The sequence below is a fragment of the Ambystoma mexicanum genome, chromosome 1q (genome assembly GCF_040938575.1).
Source record: "Ambystoma mexicanum isolate Mex_15411 chromosome 1q, UKY_AmexF1_1, whole genome shotgun sequence".
NCBI classification, from domain to species: Eukaryota; Metazoa; Chordata; class Amphibia; order Caudata; family Ambystomatidae; genus Ambystoma; species Ambystoma mexicanum.
In genome coordinates this window covers 1,031,737,623-1,031,762,891 of record NC_090922.1, presented here as the reverse complement: position 1 = coordinate 1,031,762,891, position 25,269 = coordinate 1,031,737,623, and the positions used below count along the sequence as shown (strand labels likewise).

Here is a 25,269-nt window from a genome sequence, read left to right as displayed (position 1 = left end):
GGGGGCAAAGGCAACTTCTCAGTCGTGGGGAGGCTCGGAGCTGGGATGGCCCCGCTTCGAGCCTCCTCATTGGCTGAGGGGCTGCCACGCCCCTGCCGAGGACAAGGCGGCTGGAATCCCGGCCGAGAATCGAAGGATTTTCGGCTGGGTAATGACCCAGCGAGAGTCAATAAGAATGCTTGTTGCATTCTGATTGTCTCTCGCCGGGTACTAATGTGTGATATTGACCGTGAATGTCCCAAGCGATGGTTCGATGTCATTTCATCAGGTTTTTTTGTAGGACATTTTAATGCAAATGTATGCGGGGAGAACCCCCCACAGCCCCTGCCACAACCTCCCCTACCTTTATTATTACCCTAACCGACCCCGTCCCCACATATAGTTGCGGTAAAATGCGATGGATAAAAAATGAAATAAATTCCCCCTCGTTGAAAAAACCTGTAATGGAATCTTCTTATTCCACGGGGAATTGCACGAGGCTGTCTGCAGCTCTCCCACTTGCTCAGTGGCCATGCTCTCAATATTTGGCGAGCTCGGGAATATTGGAAACACTTAACATACATTACTGTCTCCATCTTACTCTGGCACGGCTGTATAAAGAAACCCTTGGCAAGATAACATGGAGTAGCGACGGAGCTGCAGAGTCTGCAGAAAGCAACTCTTTGGTTCTGTTTCGCCTCCCAAGGCGCTGGATGTTTCTCGTCCCTGCCTCGTTTTATCGTGGTTCCTCAGCACAAGCAGCCTTGAACTCTTGGGACTCTGGGAACAGGCGCTCAACTCTTTTCCCCCGTGTTCTGCATCAACACGCTCTAATAACATAACACAACACAATGCAACATTGCCACTTAGGACAGAGAATCTTGTTTTGGTTACTTTGTGGAGATATTCGGTATGTTCTTGTATTTGGTGCCAGTTGAAATGGGACATGTTCTGGCTGAGCCTGGCCATCCGCCTATTACAAACTGCGCTTGCGCTCACTCCATACACAGAACGAAATCCGGGGGATTATTAATTCTGTAAGAATGCCCTGCCTAGATGCGTGGTGCGGTACATGGGCAAGTGGTCGCTGGACCGAGCTCTATCGAGATCCCCCTTGCAAATGTTTGTAAACTCTGGGCAGAACTTGCTAAAGCTTATTTTCAGTCACGGGTCATTTGTAAATTGTGTGCAGGGTTAAAAAATCAGCGAACCAGGCCATTTGTCACTGGTCTCAATGGAACTGTAGCGCGTTTGTACAAACGGCTCTTCATGAATTGCACACGGGCAGAGATCAGCACCTTTGTGGGTAGGGTGGGGATACCTTCATTAACACTCCCTTTGTGTCTGCAGAGTTGGTGTGTTTGGTGGAGTGGCAAAAGCCTGGCAATGCAAATAAGCGTCCGACATACACTCACCAATGGATTATCCAGAATAACCGATAGAAAAAAAGAACACTTGATTGTGTAACAATTTACTCCTGCTCCAACCTGCTGTAAACCAGCTTTGGGATGTAGACCGATGAAAGTTTGACTTTTTAACACATTTTCCCAGAAAATGGTTGACTCCCCCTCTACTTCTGACACCACTTTCATTTTGCAGTGGTGAGATAGGTTTTCCCATGTTTGGCATTCCCATGCTACAGGTTCCCCTCAGGAACTTGCGCCGGTTGCTTCTGTCAAACAGCTCAATATGCTTCAGAGAAATGGTGCAAGTGCAAATTGCGCATGCCGCATTTGGGATTCATTGTGAATCATCACTTGTGTGCAATTTGCACCTATCCGCATTTTACACATGCATGCAAACATGTTCCTTTGTGAACTGGGCCCTGTGATTCTGCATGCGCCTTGCTGACAGAATAGCAGAAGAAGTGCTCACCTCAAACACTGGTGGGGGCGAGGGAAGGCACAACTGTGATTGCATTCTACCTTGCTAAATCCAGACTGCCCGGGGAGGGAGATGGCAATGCTGGCACGGCAGGTCGCACCCGTGGGAGCGTCCCAGTCGGGTTTGTACCTGTCATACACAAAAAGGAAGAGAAAAGGGGGGCGGGTAGACTGGCTTTCTAGGATTCATTTAGGCCCAAAGGCTCTAAGGAAAAGGAGGATTAAGGTGCATGATGTGGCAGGGAGAATGCTGGGGGATATTTACGATGGAGTAACTCATTTTAGATATGTCTTGCCCCCACAATTGATGGTTGTGTGAATCATGCTTTAGCGTATGTGATGTTTATCTGTTTAGCTCCTTTAAAACCAATTATTTTTTCCGACAATGGTTTGTGTTGTAATGTGATAAAGCAGGGACACCATTTCACCAAAATACCAGGGGTAGCGGAAGTGACATCACACAACCCTTGACCGTGATGACATCATAGGAAGTGATGTCATTTGACCCCACCTGAAAGCGACATCACGGAAATTGAAGGAACACAACCTTTCACCCCTTGACAAAACAGGAAGTGGCATCACATAGCATTGTTTCTAAGTACACTACGAAAAATATGGTTTACGATATCACTGTAAGGTTACATTTCATACAAGCATGGATCACCATATGTATCATTAATATCATTGCGGCGTATAGGCCCATTTACCAAATAAATGTGAATGCAAGCAGAGATCCAAGGCCAAACGATAATGATGTGTTATTATATAGCACTTACGCTTACGCGATTCGTATAGAAGAAATATACATACAATATCACCCAACCTTCGTTGGTTCTCATTCATCATCCTCAGCAGGATGAAAGGCTGAGTTGTCCTTGCTAGGAGCCGAATCTTCAGCCTGCAGATCACACGCACATTGCAGCAGCGAGCGCTCTACCCACTGAGCTATCCCGACGGCTATAGCTATCAAACAACCAGCCACTCCAGAAACAAAGAGCCACATGCTGCTGGCCCAAAGAGCCACATGCTGCTGGCCACAGGGAGACCTGACCCCTAAATGACGTCCCTGGTTTATAGCTGATGACACCAGCTCCATAACTGTCTGACTATGTTAGTTGTGTATCTGAGTTTTTTTCACAGCATGTTAAATCTTTAATGCATTTCAACCAGTGGTCGAAGAGGGCGGGAGCGGTCGCAGCGGTGCTCCTCTACTTCTTTTTATTAGGTTTTACCGCTCCTATACTTTTATTTTACAAAGAAACCGTTATGGAACGGTTTCGTTTTAAAATAAAGGTGTAGGAAGAAGTTGATACTTGCACTTTCAGTGCCCTGCACTGGATGTTCCCTTAAACAGCAGGCGCATGTGTTTGGGGTCTGTATTGTGCATGGGAGGGGAGGCGTCAATGGGGTTTGTGGGGAGTGGTGCAGGCCAGTAGGGAACGTAGTTCCACTACTTCTTTTCGTACACTTTGACCACTGATGTCAACATGATTTAAATAGTACAGGTGTGCATTCACATTCCACCTGCTGCTTACATCACACATATAGACTTCACCTTCCTTAAGTGGTGACATGCGGCTCCCACCATGACAAACATATCTCTTCCTGGCTACATCACCCCTCTCGAAGTTTGTCAAAAGCTTTACCTGCTTCCACATTCCCTGTTCTCACCCCCACTCCTCTTCTCACCTCAGACTAAGGTCTGGTCATCCTTAGTCAGGAAACCATACGCCTACTTCCCAGTCAAGCCAGGTGATATGATATGTCATTTATAACGCGCCTGTACACAAGTGTTTCTGGGGCTCTGCTACCATTGCTGTGGTGATTTTACACAGTATACAAGCTTCATAACACAACATAAAGTAGCATTACAAGTGCCTCAGAGGACTCTGGTGCACTGTACTTACACGCATCTCCAATAGTTTCGACTTTATACACATCATAATTATCGATGATATCATCAAACGTTGTGTAGAGCTTGTTCAAGAAGTTGACCACTTGATGGGGCGTGCTTGCACCGGAGAGAGTCGTGAACCCCACAATGTCACTGAAATGCACAAGGAAGGAGAACTCCAGTAAGTATGACCTGATAGGAAACAGCAAGGGCGTTTTAGTGTGACAGTCAGCCCTGCAGATATGCGCTCTATTAGGGACTTACTATAAACAGGCAAATATTCTCATCAACAAAAAATAGGGGGACGAATTATTCCCATCAGCAAAGGAAGCAGCATGAAGATCGGAGTGTTGCTTGCACCCACTCATCTCTAAATATATGTTCGATCTCTGGAACCAGCAGAGCAGTGCCCTGGGTCAGAGTCTAATGGTACTACTTCCTGATATGATGGGTTATTTATAACGCACTTAATACCCAGAGGTTTCTAAGCATGGACCCAGGGATCGTACCTGTGTTGCTTCGTGTCGTCTTGCTTCCAAGGCGAGCACGTTGCCGCTGAGCTATCCTCCCAAGACAATAAAGTGGAAACCTAAGGTAATGTTTTTTTTAAATTTCATAAACTACTAGGGAGTAGTGTGGCAAACACAAAGATATCTGCCTTATTGTTAACATATACTTGTACTTGTCTGTAAATACCGCAATTGCGAAAGAGAATTATTTTTTTACTCTCCAAAAGACCATTTTACTCTAAAATTCACAAAGATAGTTGTAAAATACTGGCACTTCAAAATCAATCTTATAAGTGCCTTAGTGACTATTGAGACCAGTCTGTTTCCCACATATGTGTCCCCTTGTGTTGTGAGTAAACTGCGACAGCTGTTTCATGTACAGGTCTGATACTGATCATGCTGAACATACTGATCAATATTTTCCAGAACATTGAGTTCTCCAATTCTCCTAAACCACAGCCTTTACATCAAGAGGCGATCCAGTGTTTTGCAACTAATACATTGCAATAATACATTATTTGATGTAGCAATTTGTCAACGGCAGTGACTTTTTATTTAAGAGGGGCGTAACCCAAAAAAATACGCGACAGAAAACAAGCGTAACGAGGGAGGCCGAACCATCCCAGGTGGGTTTGGGCAGGTTCTCCACTCCAGATTTATTTTTGAATAATGGGTTAAAATGGTGCATTTTACAGCACACTTTAAGTGAAAAATGTAGTAGAACGTCAAACAGTTTGAAATCCATTCTGTAAGGTAACTCATGAAATAAATCCAGTAGATATAAGACACCAACAGTACATAGGAGCCTTTCCCAATGCATTTTTCTGATGTATTTGCCCACAATATATGCCAAAGACATTTTCACACTGGCTGTGATCATACATTGCCATGCTGGCTATATCAAAATATGCCCATATGCCCCTATGAGAACATATTCATGTTTGCTTTGCACATAATGTCAGTAATGATACTAAAGCAACATATGCTCGTGATGGTTTTGGTTCTGCCAACATATGGCAGTATCCCAAGAATATCCTTCAGTTTACTTTACCATTAAAAATGTGATCCCACAAAAAGAAATGGCTGCACCAACATGGACGTCTAGCCACGTAATAACACTTCTCATGCCCGTTTTGTTTTCTTTAAATGCCCAGTAATAAATGTCATGTCACAGTAAGCAATGGTTTGATTGGCTGCACCAAAATAACAGTCAATCCAAGTAGTAACACTTATCATGTTTGCTTCATCATAGACACCCATAAAATGCCATGCAAAAGAAATAGCTTGACCGGCTGCATCAATATGCCAGTCTAGCCAGCTAACCTTTAACATGCTTGCTTTGTCCAAGATGTTCAGTAAACTATGTCATGCCATAGTAAGAATTGGCTAGACTGGCTGCATCATATTGCTAGTCTAGCCAAATAAGACTTATCTTGCTTGCTTTATCAAAGATGTCCAATACAAAATAGCACGCAGCAGCAGGAAATAGCTAGGCTGTCCACGTAATGATACCCAGTAAAAAATGATGTTGCTGCACAACCCCCCAAAAACAGTTCCCAGGCCTGGCCCAGCAGAAACATACATGCACACACATCTACACAACATTCAATCCCTCATTGACATGCAGCATTCACTTGCTCATTCACACACGCTCTCATACACCATGCACTTGCTCATTCACACATGCACCGATCATCATACACTCAGCCATTACACAAGCATACAGCCATACATGCAAAAACATAAACCTTACATTAAATCTTAGCTTTTGCCCCGGTCCTGATGCTTCTCACTGCACGGCATACCTGGAAGCGCTCTGGCTCCTGAGCAGCACAAACAGAAACCACAAAGCAAAGAGAACTTCCTGGTTCCTGCCCATGCATGCAAGAGCCAGAGTGATTCTGATGCAGAGACCCGAACTGTTTGTATGTGCAGGAGGTGCAGGAGCGCCCTCTCGCACCTATACACTTTCAGTTACCCAGCCCGCATCCCCAATAGGCCATGCAAGGCTAAGGAAGCAAAACTCCCCTAGCCTTGCAGGGTCCATTGGACATGAGCACCAGGAAACAAAAACTGTCAAAGGGAAACCACATTTCCCTTTGCCGGTTTAAGCCAGCCTAGGAGTGCTCCCTCAGCTGCAAAAAGTGGGGTAAGGATAGCACAAGTTATAGTGAGACACCAGAGATCAGTAGAATAGCACTCATTGTGGGCTGACACCTGAGCGCAGTCATACTATAGTGTAATATAATGTGGAGCACCAAAGGTGAGATTCATGTGGGACATGAGGGAGCAGATCACAGTATAAAACAAGATGCAGCAGGGTAAACTGGCCAAAATGTCGAGGGGTATCCAGGCAGACATCACATTATTGTGCGAGTTACATTGTGGTGAAAGAGAGGAGACCAGAGATTCCCTTGTTACTGTGTGGCAAGCTCACTGGGCAAGCATACACCACGGACTCTGGTCTAAATGGGATCTTGAGTGGAATGCCACCAGGCCTTTGGTGTAAGGACCATTGGGGAATGCTGGTGCGGCTCCTTAGCTAGTTAGGGGTATTGAAAAGCCAGGTGTTCAGCATTTTCCTAAACATAAGGTGGTGGGGAATTGTGAGGATTTCCTTTGGCAGGGAGCTCCAGAGTTTTGATGCAATGTTAGAGAAATCTGATCCTGTTTGTCTCTTTCTGGTGTAGTGCTTGTTTGCCAGAATTATGTAATTGCTGGTTCTCAGGCTCATCTCGGCTGGTATGGGACGAGCTTGTCTTAAATTTATTTGGCTCCACTCACTGATGATATGATAAGTCATTTATAATGCGCCTGTTTACAAGTGTTTCTAAGCGCGACAAGACAATGAAGGGAAGACAGAGGGAGGACAAAACAAACAATCTTACTGGGCCTTGTGTCATTCAGATCGTGCAAGTGCAACAATGCAAAGTGCAGGAGGAAGGAGATGCAGAGTGATATCTTTGACCGTTAGTCTGTGGAGGCTCTTAGTGTTGATATTATGTTTTCCCTCCCGTCGAGTCTAAATAGTAGTATTGACAATGCGTTCTGGATGTGTTGTTGTTTCTTAGTGGGATAATCTGGCATGCAGAGGTATATACTGTTGGCATGATTCTTGCGATTCACCTTAATTCACTGATTCCCAACTCATTGACACACTGATTTCAGGTGTGTGTATGGCTAGTTTGTCAAAATTCTTAGAGGTTGGCGATGAGCTCATTCTTCGGTGTCGGCAGCAGTGGCGGGGAAGTTGGGCATGGAGCACGAGAAAGTCAAGTGGCGCAGAGGCAGATGCAAGGCTAGCGGCCGGCTAAGTTGTGTAATGGAGAGCAGGGGCCCAGGAAAGCAAGGTGGGCATGTGGTGCTGGTGAAGTGTGGTATGGGGAGTTAAACCCCACATTAAAGAACAAACATCATGGAAGTGGTGGCTGGGGGGAGTGCAGGGAAATAGGTATGGGATGTGCTCACCCATAGTAAACGGAGTGAGGGAGTGATGGGGGGAGCTAGAGATAGGCAGGAGAAGTGCACAGGGAAAAGGGACAAGTTGGAGGTTTCGGCAAAGGCCAATTGCAAGAATCAGCATTGGCGAACAGGGCAAGCACATGTGAATGCAGATTATCTGTGAAGGGGGTCGGGTAGGTGGATGCTCTAAGCCTGGGATTGGCTGGCAAAGATGCTGGGGAATCACATAGATCTGAGTCTTGATAGAACAGCGATATGACAGAGAGGAGTCCAGTGGGGAAAGGCACGGAAGGGAATTTACCACTGGATTCATTGTAAATGGTAGAAACATTTCTTTGGTTGGTGTTGCTTACTGGTTGCAAATGAAGTCCATTGTCCATAAGGGCTCAGAGATTTTTGATCATTTTTGTGAAGTTTCTGGGCAAGAGCCTATTTAGTGAACCAAGTTATTGTTGCTGGCAGAGCGGTGTTGGGAAAAGCGACCATAAATCACTGTTTTGTTCAGGTTGAGTTTTAGGTCATTAATCATCATCCACGTGTTCACTTGACGGACACAGTTGAGTTGGAGGGTGTAACCTTTTCCTTGTTGTCAGTCATGTTGAAAATGATTTCTGTTTTTTATCTGCATGGTTGTAGTCGGTGAGACAGTGAGCCTCATTACGAGGTTGGAGGTAGTCATGGTGCTATTAGCGCCATGACTACCTCCAATACCGGTACTGTGTCCGTCCCGTTCAATGGGGACTTACCGGTCTATTCCGACCTTTGCGGGACAGGTAAGTCTCCATTGAAAAAGCCATTCCCCATTCCCATTTCAGCCCCCATAGAGCTCAATGGGAAAGGGGGAAGGTGCTAATAACGGTACCGCAAATTGCGGTACCGTTATTAGCTCTGAAGTCCCTTAACGGGTCCCTTCCATAACGCCTGGTAAAACCAGGCGTTAAGGAAGGGACCCGCTAAGGGACCTCGTAGTAGGGCGGTAAGGGATTACCGGCACCGGTGCCCTTACTGGTGCCGGTAATCCCTTTCCGCCCACCTCGTAATGAGGCCCAGTGCCTTTTGATGAGTCTCATGGGTGGATCCATTTATATATGGAAAGGTTAAGGTGGTTTATTTGATCCGAGTGGGACAGATATGCCCAGACATGGGTCCTGTGCCTAGAGACATAAACTATTCCTCACTGATGACTCCCAATGAGGCTGAAACATTTCTGGGGATGCTTGCGGTCTCATGCAGAAGGGGTGTGACCCAGCAGAGTGGGCTGGAGCAAAGCCTGATTTCCATATGGTCTTTCCCCTTTCTGTAATGGCTTGGCAGGAGAAGAACGATCGTCTGGAGGGTTTCCCAGAGCAAAGCCAGAGGTTAAGATGATTTCTAAACCTTCCAGCCATCTCCTCTTTTGTTTTGCTATGATCCTTGCAGTATGGTAAGCAGTATGCCGTGTGTGTTCGATCTGTATGGGGTAAGCAGGTGCTTTCTGTTCTGGCAGTGAAGAAAGACCTCATCCATTGTAGTTGTGTGCTGCATAGTCCTACTTCCTCCAGCCTCTTCATTGGTGTTGCATTGTTTGCAGGACCGAGTTAATTTTAGTATCTGCATTGATCTCAAGGTCATCCCAAGTGGGTAAATGTGCAGATTGCGTTCCCCTCATTGGTCTGGATACACATGTGCCGGATCCAGGATGTTGTTTGACTCATTGTGTCGCAGGAGTTGACTACATGCTTACCTTTCCAGGATTTCTGCTGGGCATGGCATACTGGTGGTAGGTCGGTAGTAAGGACAGTCATCTGGTTTTCTAGTTGTGTTTTTGAGCTGTGGATGTAAATAGGTCATTTTGAAAAGTCTTGGTAAAATTCTTTTATCCAGCGAGGAGTTGATGAGTTCATGAATATTAAAAGCACATTTGCTTTGCTTACAATTACTTTGTGGATGTCTGCGGGACAGGGATGTAACAGGGAGCCTGATTTGTTGCTGTCCTCCCCCAGTGTTTAGAAGCCTGCATCAGAGATGTGCTTACATTGCATGAGAGGTGGGATTGAGAAGGGGTTTGTGTTGTGGAGAATATTATTCTTATCAATTTATGCTGTGTGAGTTGCTTGCAGGTTGGTTTTTATCTTGTCTTGAAAATGGGTGGTGATATTGTTCCATACTTTCTGGGAGGGTGTGGGTGTTTTGTTGCTGGAGCTGGGTTTTCTCATCTCCTGGGTGATTTTGAAATGTCCTTATGCGGGTGAGTTGCCATTCGGATGCATTCAGTGTAATGTAGTTTCCTGGATGCAGAGGTGGCTGCTAGTGTTGCTGTTGGTTGTATGTTGTCTTGTGTTGCTGGTTCATAGTTGGGGAGTGAACCACCTTGCTGCTTCCTTTTTGTCGCAGATGGAGTGAATAGTTTCATATGTGTTAGGACGTTAAGGGCTTTATTGCAATTATGGAGCATCTTATGTTTAATCTTTACTTTCAAATATGCCTTGCTTGAACCTACAATTATTTTAAACAGATTTTGTTCTGACTTTTAAAACCTGAATCTGAATCAGATCAGGGTTTTTCTTAAAAATGACCAATGCCTCCCCACTGCCACAATGAGCTGACTGCTTGACACACGGTGATGTCATATGTTACCGTCTAACACTGGTAGCAGACATGAAGCCAGATGTGTGGCAGTAATTTTCTGTTTTGAAGAAGAAAGAGGTCAGAAGTAAAGTGTTGCTATTTTTTTACGATACATACCGGATTGTAAATGGCTAGTTAGTCATGTGGAAGTGATGATTTTTAGAGACTTTAATGTAAGATCAGAAATATTTTGGCTGCATGTTATAGTTCCATGCTATAGTGTTAGAGCTGAGACGGTGTCCAGTTTGCGGCCATGTTGTGTTCAGGGCTCCAGCAGACCTTGTGCTCACGCGGGATGGATAAGCTGCAACACCTCATGGCAAGCCAGCCAGTCTGAAGCACAGAGGGTTACACTGGCCACTCACACACCCTAGAGAAAATAGGAATCCTGCAAATGGAGAACCTTAACTAACAGCAGGGCGTCAACCTGGTTGCTATTTACTGACTACACTCCTGGGTTCGCAAGATAATGGCGCAGGAAATGGGCCGCACCTCATACCAGCAGCGCTCACACGGTATTAGGAGTACACCAAACATTGACACGAGACAGAACACTCACGCAACACTACAGCGACCCACAGTGACCAATGCACGACAAAAACACGCAAGCTCACTGACCTGAAATAGATGGTTGTGCTGGAGTACGACTGTGCTGCGGATGTGTGGCCTTGGCGTAGATCATCGGCGACTGGTTTGGGCAGCATGCCTGTGGATACAGTCCAAAAGGGAGACCATTATGACCTGTGTGCATGTGAGGTTTGCACAGCCCAGAGCTGTCCTCCCGGATCCTCTTGTAGTTCACACAACTTGCATCAATGCTTCATGCCGGTAAGATAGCTCAGCGGGTTGAGCGCTCGCTACTGCTGTGATCTGCAGGTCGGAGGTTCGAATCCCGACAATGCCAACTCAGCCTTCCATCCTTCCGAGATCGATAAATGAGTACCAATTTCGGTTGGGTGATATTGTATGTAAATATGCGCTTTGGGTAAAGGGGCAATTTAAATAACACATCATTATCATTATACTGGCCTTCAGCCATGTAGGATATACGCCAGAAAATGGAATGGTTGGAAGGTTCAGAATTCATTCCAACCACAGACATTCCTTGCTTGTCTGCGACATTGAAGAATGGGACCAGCCAAATTCAAGTTAGTTTTGTTACTGTCACTGCATTTAGGATATGGCACCAGAGGACGTACTGAATGCAACCTGAAACCTACAACACAGTAACATCCTGTATAACACACAAGAGACACAAACATACAATTGGTGTAATATTACTTTTTATTCTGTGATTCAAGCCCACACCCCTCTTTACTGTCAATGTTGCTTGATGCCTGGATTTCTGACCCGCAATCTTCATTACTCTGCGTTCTACTCTTCCTCACCACAGTACTCACTCCTGTGTTTTACTATGGGTTCAGCCCTCCTTGCCTCATGGGCAGGTATAAGGCTGTGTCTAATCCCACAATCCTCTCTAAATATACCTAAATGCCCTGGATGATTACACCTCAGAAGGTGGGAGAGGCGGGGTTGGGGTGGGGATGCAGTGTAACCAGAAAAGACACAAGACTAATTGTATAGACTGCTCCCCCCATCAATATGTCTAACACCATCACTTCTCTATTTATGAGCCCCCAACGCACCCCCCCGCCACCCTACACTTCATGCTCCCACTTCCTCATACTACTGGCACCCTCCACATGGAACTACCTACCCCGTGAAATAAATAACATCACCACAGTCCAGGGGTTCCATGTGGTAATATCCCTGCAAAGATATCGCCATACAAGAATGGCACTGTTTTTTTTGTGGTCATATTAACCCATGGAACCTGCGGGGGACACCGCCCCAATCCTCATATTTTTTTAAGGGAGCGGGGGACACCCCCGCAACCACGCTCCCATTTACCCCACAAATTGTCCCCGCCAATAATATCGCCTATGGCGTATCCCGACAACCATATATATGGCGATATTATTGGTGGGGATAGTATTACCTGATACCTGTCCAGGATATTAAATGGGCCTTAAATCAACATCTGGCAGGTGCTCCCCCACAGTTATGCAGCATCACTGCTACTCCATTATGTGCCACTCCAGCTAAATCCTCCTTTGTACATATCTCTATGAATATTGGTTAATTCCTGCTAATAGGCTTGCGGTTAGTGCGTATCGTTCCTCTTTTCTTTACTAATTCTTCTCCTCCCTCAACTGGAATCCTCAGCATAAGAACCCCGTACCCCCTCCCAATCCAAAGCACACTTTTATGGGATTGCTCCGTTCTGTTTTGCAACATCTACTTGAAGGGTATTCAGACCTCTGAGACTCCTGTGTCACCTGCAGTGTAAACAGTTTTCAAACACATTTGGTAAATGAACTTCATTCTTTTGATGAGGATAGTGTTGTTATGTAATCGCCAGCGCGTTTCTCACCGTCAGGTGCTTTGTCAATGATAGTTATTCTTCAGGGTTCCTAAAGTAGTAGAGAGTATTCACGATAGTTATGTAAGCGTGGCACGTCAAGGACAACTTAACACACCCAAGCTTCTGCATAATACTGGTCATTGCATTCAGACAGGTACTGTCAACACTCTACTACTTTAGAAACACTAAAGAAAAACCTGCCTTGACAAAGCAGCTGAAGGCGAGACATATGTGCTGGCTCTTATGTAACAAGACAATGAAACTAACAAAATTCTTATTAAAACAATGAAGTTGAACTAACCAAAGCTTTTGATGAATTCTTTCATTACAGTGTCACTGGGATAACAGAGTCCTGAATAGCCTTCTTGGGCATATTATATGCACTTAGACAGATAGGGCCTGATTCATGGATTTTTTTGCACGGTTCAAAGGGACTTTGCACTGCTGAAAAGTGACTTTGCACTGCTGATAAGTGAATGTGCACTGCCGACACAAACCCTGACTCATGGAACTGTGAAAAGTCGTAAAGCAACTCCCTTCCCCAATCCCGCCCAACACTTTATATTCCTTCCCTCAATAGCCACAGGGGCCTCCCCTTGATCCCACTCCTCCTCGCAAGGAATGTCCAAATACTTTAGCCAACACCAGACCTGTCCGCAGCGAGTGGGGATGGTACTTCCAAACCTCTGTTCTCACAAAATGCAGGTTCTAAGAGGGCCCCAATAGTCCAGCGGTCTATTCCGATCCGGTAAGGTCCCAGTGTACAGTGTCTATCGTCTCTCACACAAATTCATCAAATTCAGCCATTCCTGAAAACCTGGCGCCCTACGCTTCCCCCAGGCTCTCGCTATCAGAGTTTGCACTACAATACATTCCATGGCTAGTAGCTTCTCTCGGCTCGGGACCCCTCCTCTATCAGCGACAGCAGCCGCAGCTCAGAAGGATATCATATGTGGGTATTTAACATCTGGGCCATGACTTCATCTATATTTTCCCACATTGGTTGAATACAATGGAAGTCCCATACCACATGAAAAAATCAGCTGAGTCATAGGAGCATCTGAGGGTCTGGGCAGACCTATTAGGGTAGTACCAAGACTAGGGTCAAGCCAACTCCATCACTGCCACCCACCTTCTCGGTCATCCGGCCCATGAAGCGCGTGTCTGTTGAGGCTTTTGCCACCACTTTCTCCCCCCCTTCTCCCCTTGTGGCTGACTCTCACCCTGACAAAAGCCTGTCCATGCTCCACTCTGCTATATCTGATACTCTTCATTTTCTTGCCCCTGTCATGAGGATCCGCCTGAAGCTAAAGCCAAGTGCAACTCCTGGTACGACTCTGACCTCGTCCCCCTTAAACGAAAGGGCAGGGTGGCCGAGAGCAAATGGCGTCTTCATGCACATCCTCAGACAAACTGGCCTGACGCCTGCTCCAAAGGCAATACCGGCTCTCTGTCCGTAATAAGAAGAGAGCCCACATCCAAGCCCATGTCTCCGCGACATCTAACAACTCGGCTGAACTTTTTAAAATCTGCAAGGAGCTGGCCAATCCTTCTGCAGTCTCTACCTCTCCTGTCCCCTCCCAGGCCCTCTGCACGGTACTGGCTTCTCAATTCATCTAAAAAACTCAGCACATCCTGTCCTCTCTCTCTTCCTCTCCCCTTCCTCCCTCTTCTCCCTACTCTTCCTCTGGCCCTTCTGCGACCACCTCCCCTACCTCCTTTTCTGCCTTACCCCTGTTCTCTCCAGATAAGATTTCTAGAAAAGTCCAATCTATGAAAGTCTTGTCAAAACAGGTTCAACCCTGTTCCTCAAAAACCATCAAGGACCACATCGACTCCCTGGCTCTGGCCCTGGCTGACTTCTGCAACCATTCCTTCGCCACCAGAGTCTTCTCTTTACACCGGAAACACTCTCTTGTGCACCCTCATCTTAAAAAACCCTCTACCGACCCGTCCTGCCCGGCTAACTATCGCCCAATCTCCATCACTCCTTTCCTGGGCAAACTCTTGGAAAAGCTGGCCATCTCCCAGCTCAATCTTCACACCGAATCTGTTGGTTGTCTCCATGATCATAAGTCTGGCTTCAGGGCTGCCAGAAGTACAGAAACTGCTCTCCTGAACATCCGTGAACACCTTCTCTCCAACCTTGACTCCAACACCCCCTGTGTCCTCATCTTACTTGATGTCTCCTCGGACTTTGACACGGTCAACCATGCTATCCTGCTCAACCATCTCCGTGATAACCTGGGGATCACCGGTCAAGCCCTGGCATGGCTGACTTCTTTAATTTCTGACCGACCCTCCCAGGTTCAACTTGAGTCCTTCCTGTCCTCTATCTCTATCTCAGGGGTCTAACCTCTCTCCCTGGCTGTTCAACCAATACCTGGCACTTCTTGCCCACCGCATTGCCGCGATCTGCCCCAACTTCCAGTGCTATGTGGATGACACTCAGCTCTTTTTCAGGCTACCCTCAGCCATCTCTTCTTCCTCTCTCACCTCTGACTGTCTGACTGCTATCCAGGAGTGGTGTGCTGCCAATGATCTCTGCCTTAATGCCAATGACACTGTGATTCTCTTCATCGGCACACCCGCTCCCTCCTTTCCTGTCACACTCTGGATGGCCTCTCTTGGCCCTCTTCCTGCTCCCACCTGTGAGGCTAAAAACCTCGGGGTCATCTTCGACTCTACACTCTCCTTCTCTCCTCACATCTCTGACCTCTCTAAGAAGTCACACTACCAACTGCACTTCCTCAGAGGTATTCTTCCTTTTATCTCATTCCCCTAGAAGCTCACTCTCTCCAGAGCTCTGGTTTTCTCTAGGCTGCACTACTGCAACAGCCTCTTTCTAAATCTGCCTACTTCCACTCTCCGCCCTCTGCAACTCATCCAGAACAGGACTGCGACACTTGTCCTTGGCCTCAAGCCCAGGTATCGTATCTCTCCAGGACTGAAATCTCTTCACTGGCTCCCAGTGGCTACAAGGATTGGGCACACATCGTTCGTCAAAACCCTCTGCATTGTCCACAAGGCCATCTGGGGCCTCGGACCTCAATACCTCCAACTCTCTCTTCCTAAATTTCTTCCTTCTCGAGTTCTTCGCTCATCCACCTCCAACTCCCTCAGGGTCAGTCGCTTCTCCAAGCAACGAGTTAGTGGTAGATCTCTTTCTTCGGGTGGGGCCTCCATCTGGAACAGCCTCCCTGCCTCTCTGAAACTCGAGGAGAATCATCTCCGGTTCCAGAAGCACCTCAAAACCTTTCTCTTTGCTTCTGATTTTTCTCCTCCTCCCCCCTGCTGACCTCCTGACTGCAACCTAAACTGCATTGGTTACATGACCACCCTGTTGACGCGGGCCCAGGTCCCTCCCCCACCAGTCACACACACCTGCACTGCCTTCCTGGCAACCCCTGCACTTGGGGACTGTTCTGTATCCCTACAGTCCCACCTCCAGCACTTGACACCTGCTGTCTTCACTTACCCTTGCCACCTGCTGGCCTTACTTTTATTTATTGTTATTTGTTCTATTATCCCTTGTACTGCACTTTCCACCTTCCCCCTTCCCATGCATTTGCATGATCTGAATGATACCTGGCCTAGTAGGATCGTTGTCTGTCTCCCCCATGTTCCACCACCCTTGCCTCATCGCACCTTGAAACACTTGTGTATAGGCGCATTATAAGTGCCACATAATATCAACCGAGCTGGGGAATAATAAGCTTTATTGAGAAATTTGAAATGGGGGGCACAGAATCGAGCATTTAAGGACAGGTGCCGAGTCTGCATGCATATAACCTTCCACTGTGTCTCTGACAATCCCCACCCCAGCGCGACCTCCCACTTAACCATGAAGGTACTCTACCTATCCACCTTCTGTATTTTAATGATCCTATATCAAGTGGAGACCAGACTTGTGCAGCTCAGTGGTTTAGTAATGAACTTTTCTATCGGGGAAACTGGAGGTGCCTCTAGGTAGTTTGGTCACACTGTCTTCAGTACTTTCCGTAGTCTGGAATATAACAGCATAGACACTGCTGTCCAGTCCCCCTGCTTTTTAGGATATGCCAAATAACCAATCTACCCTCTAGTATCAAATCCCCAAGAGTGTGTACCCTGAACTGCTCAAAGTGCCTTTGAAATGCCTTTTCGAAAGTGATTGGCAATGGTTGTACTCTATAGATGGTACAGGTAGGCATGTATAATGACCCCAACCACAGCAGTTGAGTCAGTTGTCCCCATGCCTTACAAGTGGTTTCCACTGGCTGAAACTCCGACTGCATAACAGTCTCTGGACCTCCCCACACAAGTCCCTGTAGATGATTAGATAGTAGGTGCCCTAAGTGCTACTCTATTTGACTGTTTGAAAAGCCCATTGGGCATTTTCTCCCATTACCCTTGTGTCCCAAACCTAGATGCTACTGTATATGACTGTTGAATAACCCATTAGGCGTTTTCTCCAATTATACAGGTTTCACAAACCCAGGTACCACTCTAAGCCACTAAGCCCCTAAGCACTAAATATCTCACGAATGCCAGCAGCTTTTGCAAAGGCACTCCACAACAAACTTTCGCCCTCACAGTTGTACTCCTTTTCCCACAATCACCCTCCTCATCCCCCATGCCCTCCCCCTCTGGGACTCACCCCGTTGCTCAGACTTTCGCTCCAGAGAGACCACGAATAATGAGACCATGCTGTCCACTTTGGAAAAAGAAACATAATGCTGTAGCCGAACTACAACAAAGCATACGGTACGTATACCGTACACCACGTCTGTGGACACAGGCCGCAGGCATGGCCATCCATAAATGCACCATAGAATGCAGCTATGGCTATGCCATTCCGGTCTAGCAGCGCACATAGCTGTCTACAGTGAAACCCCTGATGTACCTCGACAACTCTTCCACTAGCATACAGTGACTACTAACAAAAATGAAACTTGGTATAGTTGGGCACACATCGATCGTCAGCAATAGCACTCTACCCTAAACCTCCAACAGCGTCCACCCACATGCCTGACCTCTGGGCTGCTTACTGGAGCCTAGCCGGCCACCTAAATCCTAAGCTGGCGAATATGCACACAAGAATCTCTTCATCTAAACTCTTAGAACCTCCTACACAATGACTGCGGTCAGCAATGGCGTTCCAACCACAAAGCACATTGAGGCCATACAAATGGGGAAAGAGTGCTATATAAATAATGAATACAATACAATACAATTTGGATGGGTGGTCACCCTCTCCAACCTAACATGAGGCAGCTTGGATGTTGGGGACCACCACCACACAGAGTATTGGATTTGTGCGACGAGGTAGAAGACATACATATCAGAGTATTCCAGGCCCCCCCCTTCTCATATGGTTGAGTCAATACATTATACGCTATCCTGGCCTGTTTGCCTGCCCATACCAATTGCACCATTAGGCCTTTCAACCGTGTCCATAAGCTGGCAGGAGGTGAAATTGGTACATTGATGATAATATGTAAGAGTTTAGGGAAACCACCATTTTGGCTAGGGAGATCCGAGTGGCCAGTGACAAAGGGAGTAATATCCATGCCTCCACCTTATGTTCCAGTTGCTCCAGAGCCTCTACATAATTCCTCTTATAGAGGGTCGCTGGAGAAGGCGACATCAATATCCCTAAATACAGAATACCCTGTGGGCACCAACTAAAGGCATTTCCTACATGAGCTTGCTGCACCACAGGGGTCAACAAAAGCACCTCTGATTTAGACCAATTTATCTTAAACCCTGATAGCTCTCCAAAGCAGTAGATCTCCTGAACCAGTGGTTGGAGGTTCTGTCTTGGATGTTTAACATACAGCAACATATTGTCGTCAAAGAGAGAAATGGTTGAAATATGGGAATAGATCTTAACTCACCTACAGTGCATGATGTTCTTTGAGGCAGCAGGCCAACGGTACAACTGCGAGGGCAAACAAAATGGAAGGCAGGGGGCAACCCTGTCTCGTGCCTCGTGGGGAGGGATGTAGTTAGAGATCATCTGGTTGGTATTAATCACGGCTCTGGGCCCAGTGTAAAGCAGTTGGATCCATCGCAAAAAGGTCTACTCAACTCTGGCCTGCCGCAGGACCTCGAAGATTATGATTGATGATATGGAGATACTGGGTTTTAACCCATTTATATATGAAAGAATGAGAGACCGCAGAAGACGAATGGCCAAATATTACGACTGTTTTACAACTTGATTTACTGTTATGATGCAGATACACCCATTTATGGTCTGAATTGAAAAACAAGGAAATATGCCTGGATTTGAAAAAGGCAGAATGCTAAAAATCATGTCATCCAAAGGGCACACACTATTTGAAAAATAAATTGTGGTGATGGTGACAAATCTTGGTGCATGGTCTAATTGAGTATTACTAGACTTATCTTTTGGAGCAGTATTTGGCTTTTTGCCGCTGTACTCTCTTGAGACGCAACAAGAATAGGACCAATAACTAAACGGAAAGAAACAATAATAGAGGAGTTGCAGAGCAGACCAGTTAAAAAGAAAAGAGCACTTGGTTTACTTCCACCTACATTTTGGCCTCCTAGTATAAAGTGTCTTCCTCCATCGAGGGATTTCCCAACGAGATATTATTAATATGGACATAGTTGCCTATAACCAGATATCTACCAGTTTTGTGCTGTACATGGGATCAAACCAATAACAAGAAGTGCGGCCAGCAGGTGACAGGTGCAAGGGTAAGTGCAGACAGCAGGTGTCCAAAAGTACAGGTAGAGGGGAGTGTAGGGTTACAGATACCGACCCAAGTTCAAGGGTTGCCGGGAGGCAGTGCGGGTGTGCAACTAGGCAGGCAGGGACCTGGGCCAGAAATCAGAGGGTAGCCAGTTGACCAGTGCAGTATCAGACATGAAATCAGCAGGGGAGAGGAAGAGAGAAGGCAGAAGCAAAGAGGAAGGAGTTGAGAGGCTTCCGGAATCAGAGATGGTTCTCCTCAAGTTTCAGAGAGGCAGGGATGCTGTTCCAGAGGCAGGCCCCAGCTGAAGAAAGAGATCTACAACCAACTTGTTGCTTGGAGAAGCAACTGACCCTAAGGAAGTTGGAGGTGGAGGAGCAAAGAGCTCGATTAGGAAGGTATTTACGAAGAGAGAGTTGGAGGTATTGAGGACCCAGGCCACAGAAGGTCTTGTAGACAATGCAGATGGTCTTGAACGTAATCCTTGTAGCCACTGGGAGCCAGTGAAGAGATTTCAGTCCTGGAGAGATACAATCCCTGGGCTTGAGGCCAAGGACAAGTCTTGCAGTCCTGTTCTGGATGAGTTGCAGAGGGCAGAGAGTGTGGCTCACAAGTGGCAGTTTTCATAAGCGGTGAGCCAATTAAAGGACAATTTAGCCTTTATAATGAATCATTCTTATGTGAGAAGCAAATACTGTGCCCCAGTACACAATGTATGAATGAGCCTTTGTGTAGCTTGCTCCTCACAGAACCACTTCCAGGTGATCCCACGTTTTCCAGTCAAAGAAAAGGTTGCCTTTTGGTCCTGCATCACATGGGTGTATCCACCAGCTAAGCATGAGCTCAGGTTTTCTTGTTGCAAAGTATGCAATTTTGCAGGCTTCAGATTACACGGTCTGCCACTGCATCCATCGTTTTACACCAACGTGCAATCTTGCACGCATGGTAGTGCGGGGAGAGTAAATGAGTACTCTGTGCGTGAGTGATAACTTCTAGATGTTTTGTGTAGGGTAGAGGGGCAAACGCTGATTCGTAAAGTGCAGACTTTAGCCGGAAGTAACATCAGAGGACGTGTGACTGGGTTTTTAATCCTCCCTTTTTAGCCCTACGTAGAAATATTATCTGTTAATGCTAAATATCCAAACCATCTCAAGAACGTGAAAAAACGGAAATTAACGTCTAATCCACTGAAAGTGCTGCATATTTACAATATGTGAAGAAACACAGCTCTCACGCTGTTCTGGGTAAGGGTTGAGATGTTTTGCAGTGTATTGCTTTTTTGCTCACATTCTCTATTCTGCAAAGCATACATAGTTTTATTTGCTGCTATAACGCAGAAATACAAGTTCCAGAATGCAATGGGATGGAAGCCTAAAGGCCAGGACTGGAATCATTCTTCTGACCTATCGCTATGAAACAACATCAACTGCTCTCTGTCAAAGTTGTATACAGTTTGATGCTTTTGATGCATAATGTGAATACAAGTTGCATTCTCACAAAAACCGAAAATGTGAATACAATTTGCGTTCTCAAAACAAGACACACAGGTCCTGAAATCAAGTGGTGGTTAGGATTATTTTACTTTAAAATGACTCTATCTTTCAGAGAATTTGGTGATGTAGCAAAATAAAAAGTGCAGCTTGCTGTTTAAAATAAAATTAAAAGAACAGCACAGGATCTTCAGTGATGCTCCACTTGAGCTATCACTGTGCTACAGCTCGTGGGACTTTGAGGTGTAAATGTCGCTCCTTCCCACGGGTAAAGACCAACATATTCTCTTCCGTTGACCAAAATAAAAAATTGATCAGAGCAAAGATTTAGTAAAACAAAATGTAAGACTGGCCGCTTGAAGCACACCCCTGTCATGTCATTCGTGGATCCACTGTTGCTGTCAGTGGTGGGAACCTCACCCCACTAGTTTTTTGTTTGGGAGAAACACCGCCTTCAATACCCCTCCTCCCCTCTCCGCATCAGCACCACTGACCTAAAGTGCTTGATTTCAAATTAGTTGCTACCTCCAATATCTCATAGACCTGAGTGCAATGCCTGACACCTTCTTCGCTGAAAGGTGCTCCACAATAGCACTTCATCGCTATGGAGAGTCCTATAGGCTGACTATTGACTCACTGACCCCAGCATCACACTGGTCCTTAAATAGGGCAAGGTCCAATGGGTCGGAGGGATAAGGCCAGTGTGGGCCAATTTCGTGGGCTAACATGGGCCAGATGGAGGTCTTAGTGCACCATGCAGTTTCTGAGTTTGAACACTATTACTGGCCTGCGTGCTTTAAAATGCTCCATTTGCCACCATTTGGACAAGGAATTCTCTCTCAAGTACTACAAGAAAAGTATATCATGAAAAGTCCCGAATTGTGATACACAAATATTCCACATTTATTTCAGTGCCTGTATAGATATTTGCGAAAGTCCAACCCTCCCTGACCCTTGTTTCCTTTCCTTTGACCAATGACATTGGTTGTAGTATCTTTTGAATGTTTTGCTAGGCATGAACTGCACTTCTGTAACGTAATGATGATTTGTTTCTCGTTTTCTACACCTTATGAAGACATTGCTCCGATAAAAGTGTTGGTTTGAACTGAGGGTCAGCTGACGAACATCCATTGCTGCCCACCTAGGACTTTCATTGTCAAGTTCATTAACTCTTCCCCATTGCTTTGTTTTATTTATTTTTACATACAAATGTTAATTTTTCACATCTTTGTTTCCATTCACAATGCACGTTAATAGTCGTTTAACATTCTTTGCTATTACCATAGAATTTTTGACATGTAGGGTATATGTATACAATTTAGCTGACCCAAAAGAAAAGTAAGATACTATCAATACTTCTGTAACATATGATATTATTTATATGGGAAGACTTCTGCTGCTGAGAATTTAAACACGCATTGGCAATACCAACAGCGTAGGCTTTTCTGTAGGGATGGCAAAGGCACTTGCCAGGCACTGTTATGGTTATATTAAACAACTATTGATTTTAGAGGGTGCAAAACCTCTGTTCTTGGGGCACTGATCTCCTACTTTGGGTTCTCATATTAACTCTTTGTGGATGACACCCACATCATCTTCTCTTTTCCCGAACTCTCCTCTGATCTCTCAACATTTCCAACGGACTCTCTGCCATTAAATATTGGATAGCTTCACACTCTCTGATGTTAAACTCTGCCAAAACAGAGGTGCTCTTCTTCCCTGCCAAAAGCTATCTCTCATCTCTTCCTGTTCCAATCTAATTCCCTCCTGACACTCTCCCCTACTCTTCTTCAGGTAGGAACCTCGGCATCATCTATGACCCTTCTCACAACTTCTCTGGTTTCATCTTCAAAACTGGAACAGCAGCGCATCTCAACCTCCTAAATGTTAGGAAAATCAGGCACCTCCTTCCTTTCAACACCACCAAATATCACTTTACCACTCTTGTCTTCTCTATACTGCACTACTGTGCAAGCATCCTCTTTGGTCTCCCCAACTATGCTTTCTGTCCTCTCTGCAAGATCATTAACTTCGCTATCAGGACTCTCTTTGAACTCCCTCACTTCACACCTACTTCCTCGTACCGTCACCAGGCAGGATGGATGACGATGCAAAACATGGCCAGATTTAAATGAATTCTCATGGTTCACACATCTATCAATGGTAAGGCACCACTGTATCTATCCTCCTGTATCCAACTCTACAAGCCTTCTAATAATCTCTGCTCTGCCTCCTCGACTACCCTTGTGGCTTCGACCTCCCCCTGCTTCCTCTCGCTTCTGCTCTTTCTCTCTTCTTGATCCACGTTCATGGAATTCTCTTCCCACGGACAACTGAGAAACAGTCTACATGGATTTGTTAAAAACCAAACTAAAGGCTTACATCCTTGCATCCGAGATGCCCTCCTAATTTACCTCTCATTTGCCTGCTAGCTAACATGTTTCCCTTACCTCTAATTTGCCTCGGTCCCTCACTTTCTTTTGCTCCACTCTAGCACTTCACCCATCATGGCCACATCCCAAGCACAGCAGGCCATGCCGCCTATCTGTACTTAAACATTTCCAATGTTAGTTGTCCTTAATCTATGTATGTGCACTTATATATTGCCCCCGGTGAAGCTCACTGCTTCCCATCAAATCTAATTTCTTATCTACTGTACGCTTATTTGAGATCAAAAGAGCATTGTTCCTCCTAAACAAAATAAATAAAAATGGTGCGAGTACCTGGGAATACAAGAACAGTGCCTGGCAATACTTGTACACAAGACAAAACAGTTGGTGTTTTATAAATTGTGTGGCTGAAGGCAGATTTGGTTTAGATATTTTTATTACACCAGTAGCATGTTCACAATTCCAATTACGCCATTAACTGTCAGAAGACTGCTTTGAGAAAACAGTGGCAGGCCCTCTGAGTGCAACGTTTGATGGTCAGGCTTGATTTAAGCAAGCTCAAAGAGTTCCCATGAGGATGTTTTTTGCTGGGGAGGGGCATGAACTGGATGGGAATGACCATAGGCATTGGCATGACCATGGCAGTCAATGGGTGGACAAATAACCAAACAACACCTACAAGTTTTGCATCCCTCCTCATATGCCATTTCTCCCTATCTGTACTCTAATGCAAGAGTTTCGGCTTATAGGTGGTGGTGAAGCGCTACCTAATACTATTTTAATAACATGATCCTGAATAGAATTCTCCAAGGATGTCTGTTTTAGGGACTGGACATGCACAGAGCTTCCCCATTTAGCCCCTCTTCCCCTAAAATTCTGGGAGGGTCCTAGACCCAGAAACTAGAAGCAGAGCCTATTTTACACTTTTATGCAAGTTCTGAAGTTATCTAGATGGTATATATGGTTCATGGTTACACATTCATTGGTGTCAGGGTTAGTGTGGTGAAAAATCAAATTAGCACCAAACCTAGTGTTCAGTACCTAATCAGTAATTTAGCTATAAAACTCTTCTATCAAATACATATTTGTCAATATGATGATCTGTGGTAATTGGTATGGTGCCAAAATGTGCTTTGATTTTATACAAAGCAGCCAAGAATCATTGTTAGTGTTATTTGTCGCTGTCTCCTTCACATAGGGGCATTTTGATGGTACTAGATAAGTTTTTATCAGAAAATAATGTATATGATTTTTATAGGTTTTGATAATTTGATTTGATCAGTAAGATAAATGTACCATTGTAATTATGATTACAATATTCACTGGAAGTGTTCATTAGAAATAAGAATTGCACAATTTTACAGCTTACAATATTACTACAAATAAAACATTTCTTTTGGTCAGAATACACAGCAGAATACACAGCATTTTGTCTCTCAAAATGTTCTTCTTTCTTTGAAAGGGTCACCCTTAAATAAAAGCAAATCATCGGTTTGTTCTGTGAGCACAAAGACAATGGCACTCATAATGGGTTTCCCCGATTAATTCAGATAATTCCACTGTGCCAGTAGTACCGTTTCTGGCAAACCGACCGCCAGAATTACTGGCATATTCCAGATCCACCGGTGTGTGCTTTCCCCTTGCCGGAAATGGTATTACCGTCATGCCAGACTTACCGGCAAATACTTTAAAATGCTGGTGATTCCAGAAAATATTGTCTGGAAACACTGATAGTGGCACACAGACTGCTGGAGTTACTGGTGCTGGTAATTCCGAAGCCGGAATCACTGTCACCGGCCCCGGAATTACCGGCACTGGAAATAGCATCATCGCCGGAAAGGGAAGCTCCCGGGTGGCCATTTTGAAAAACAGAATCCATTAAAATCAGCCACTTTCTGCTACAATGCACCCCATACAACACGGCAG

The 25,269-nt window shown here is 45.5% G+C and overlaps 1 protein-coding gene across 1 annotated transcript in view; it reads right to left on the bottom strand.

The window, feature by feature from the left end:
• The window catches only part of LOC138559946 (atrial natriuretic peptide receptor 1-like), a 556,750-nt gene that overhangs the window by 287,410 nt on the left and 244,071 nt on the right, over positions 1-25,269 (bottom strand). Inside the window, exons 7-8 of the mRNA XM_069642743.1 lie at positions 10,953-11,040; positions 3,770-3,909 (exon numbers count right to left, since the gene is read on the bottom strand). Coding sequence (XP_069498844.1) covers positions 3,770-3,909; positions 10,953-11,040 — 228 coding nt within the window. The remainder of the gene's footprint in view (positions 1-3,769; positions 3,910-10,952; positions 11,041-25,269) is intronic.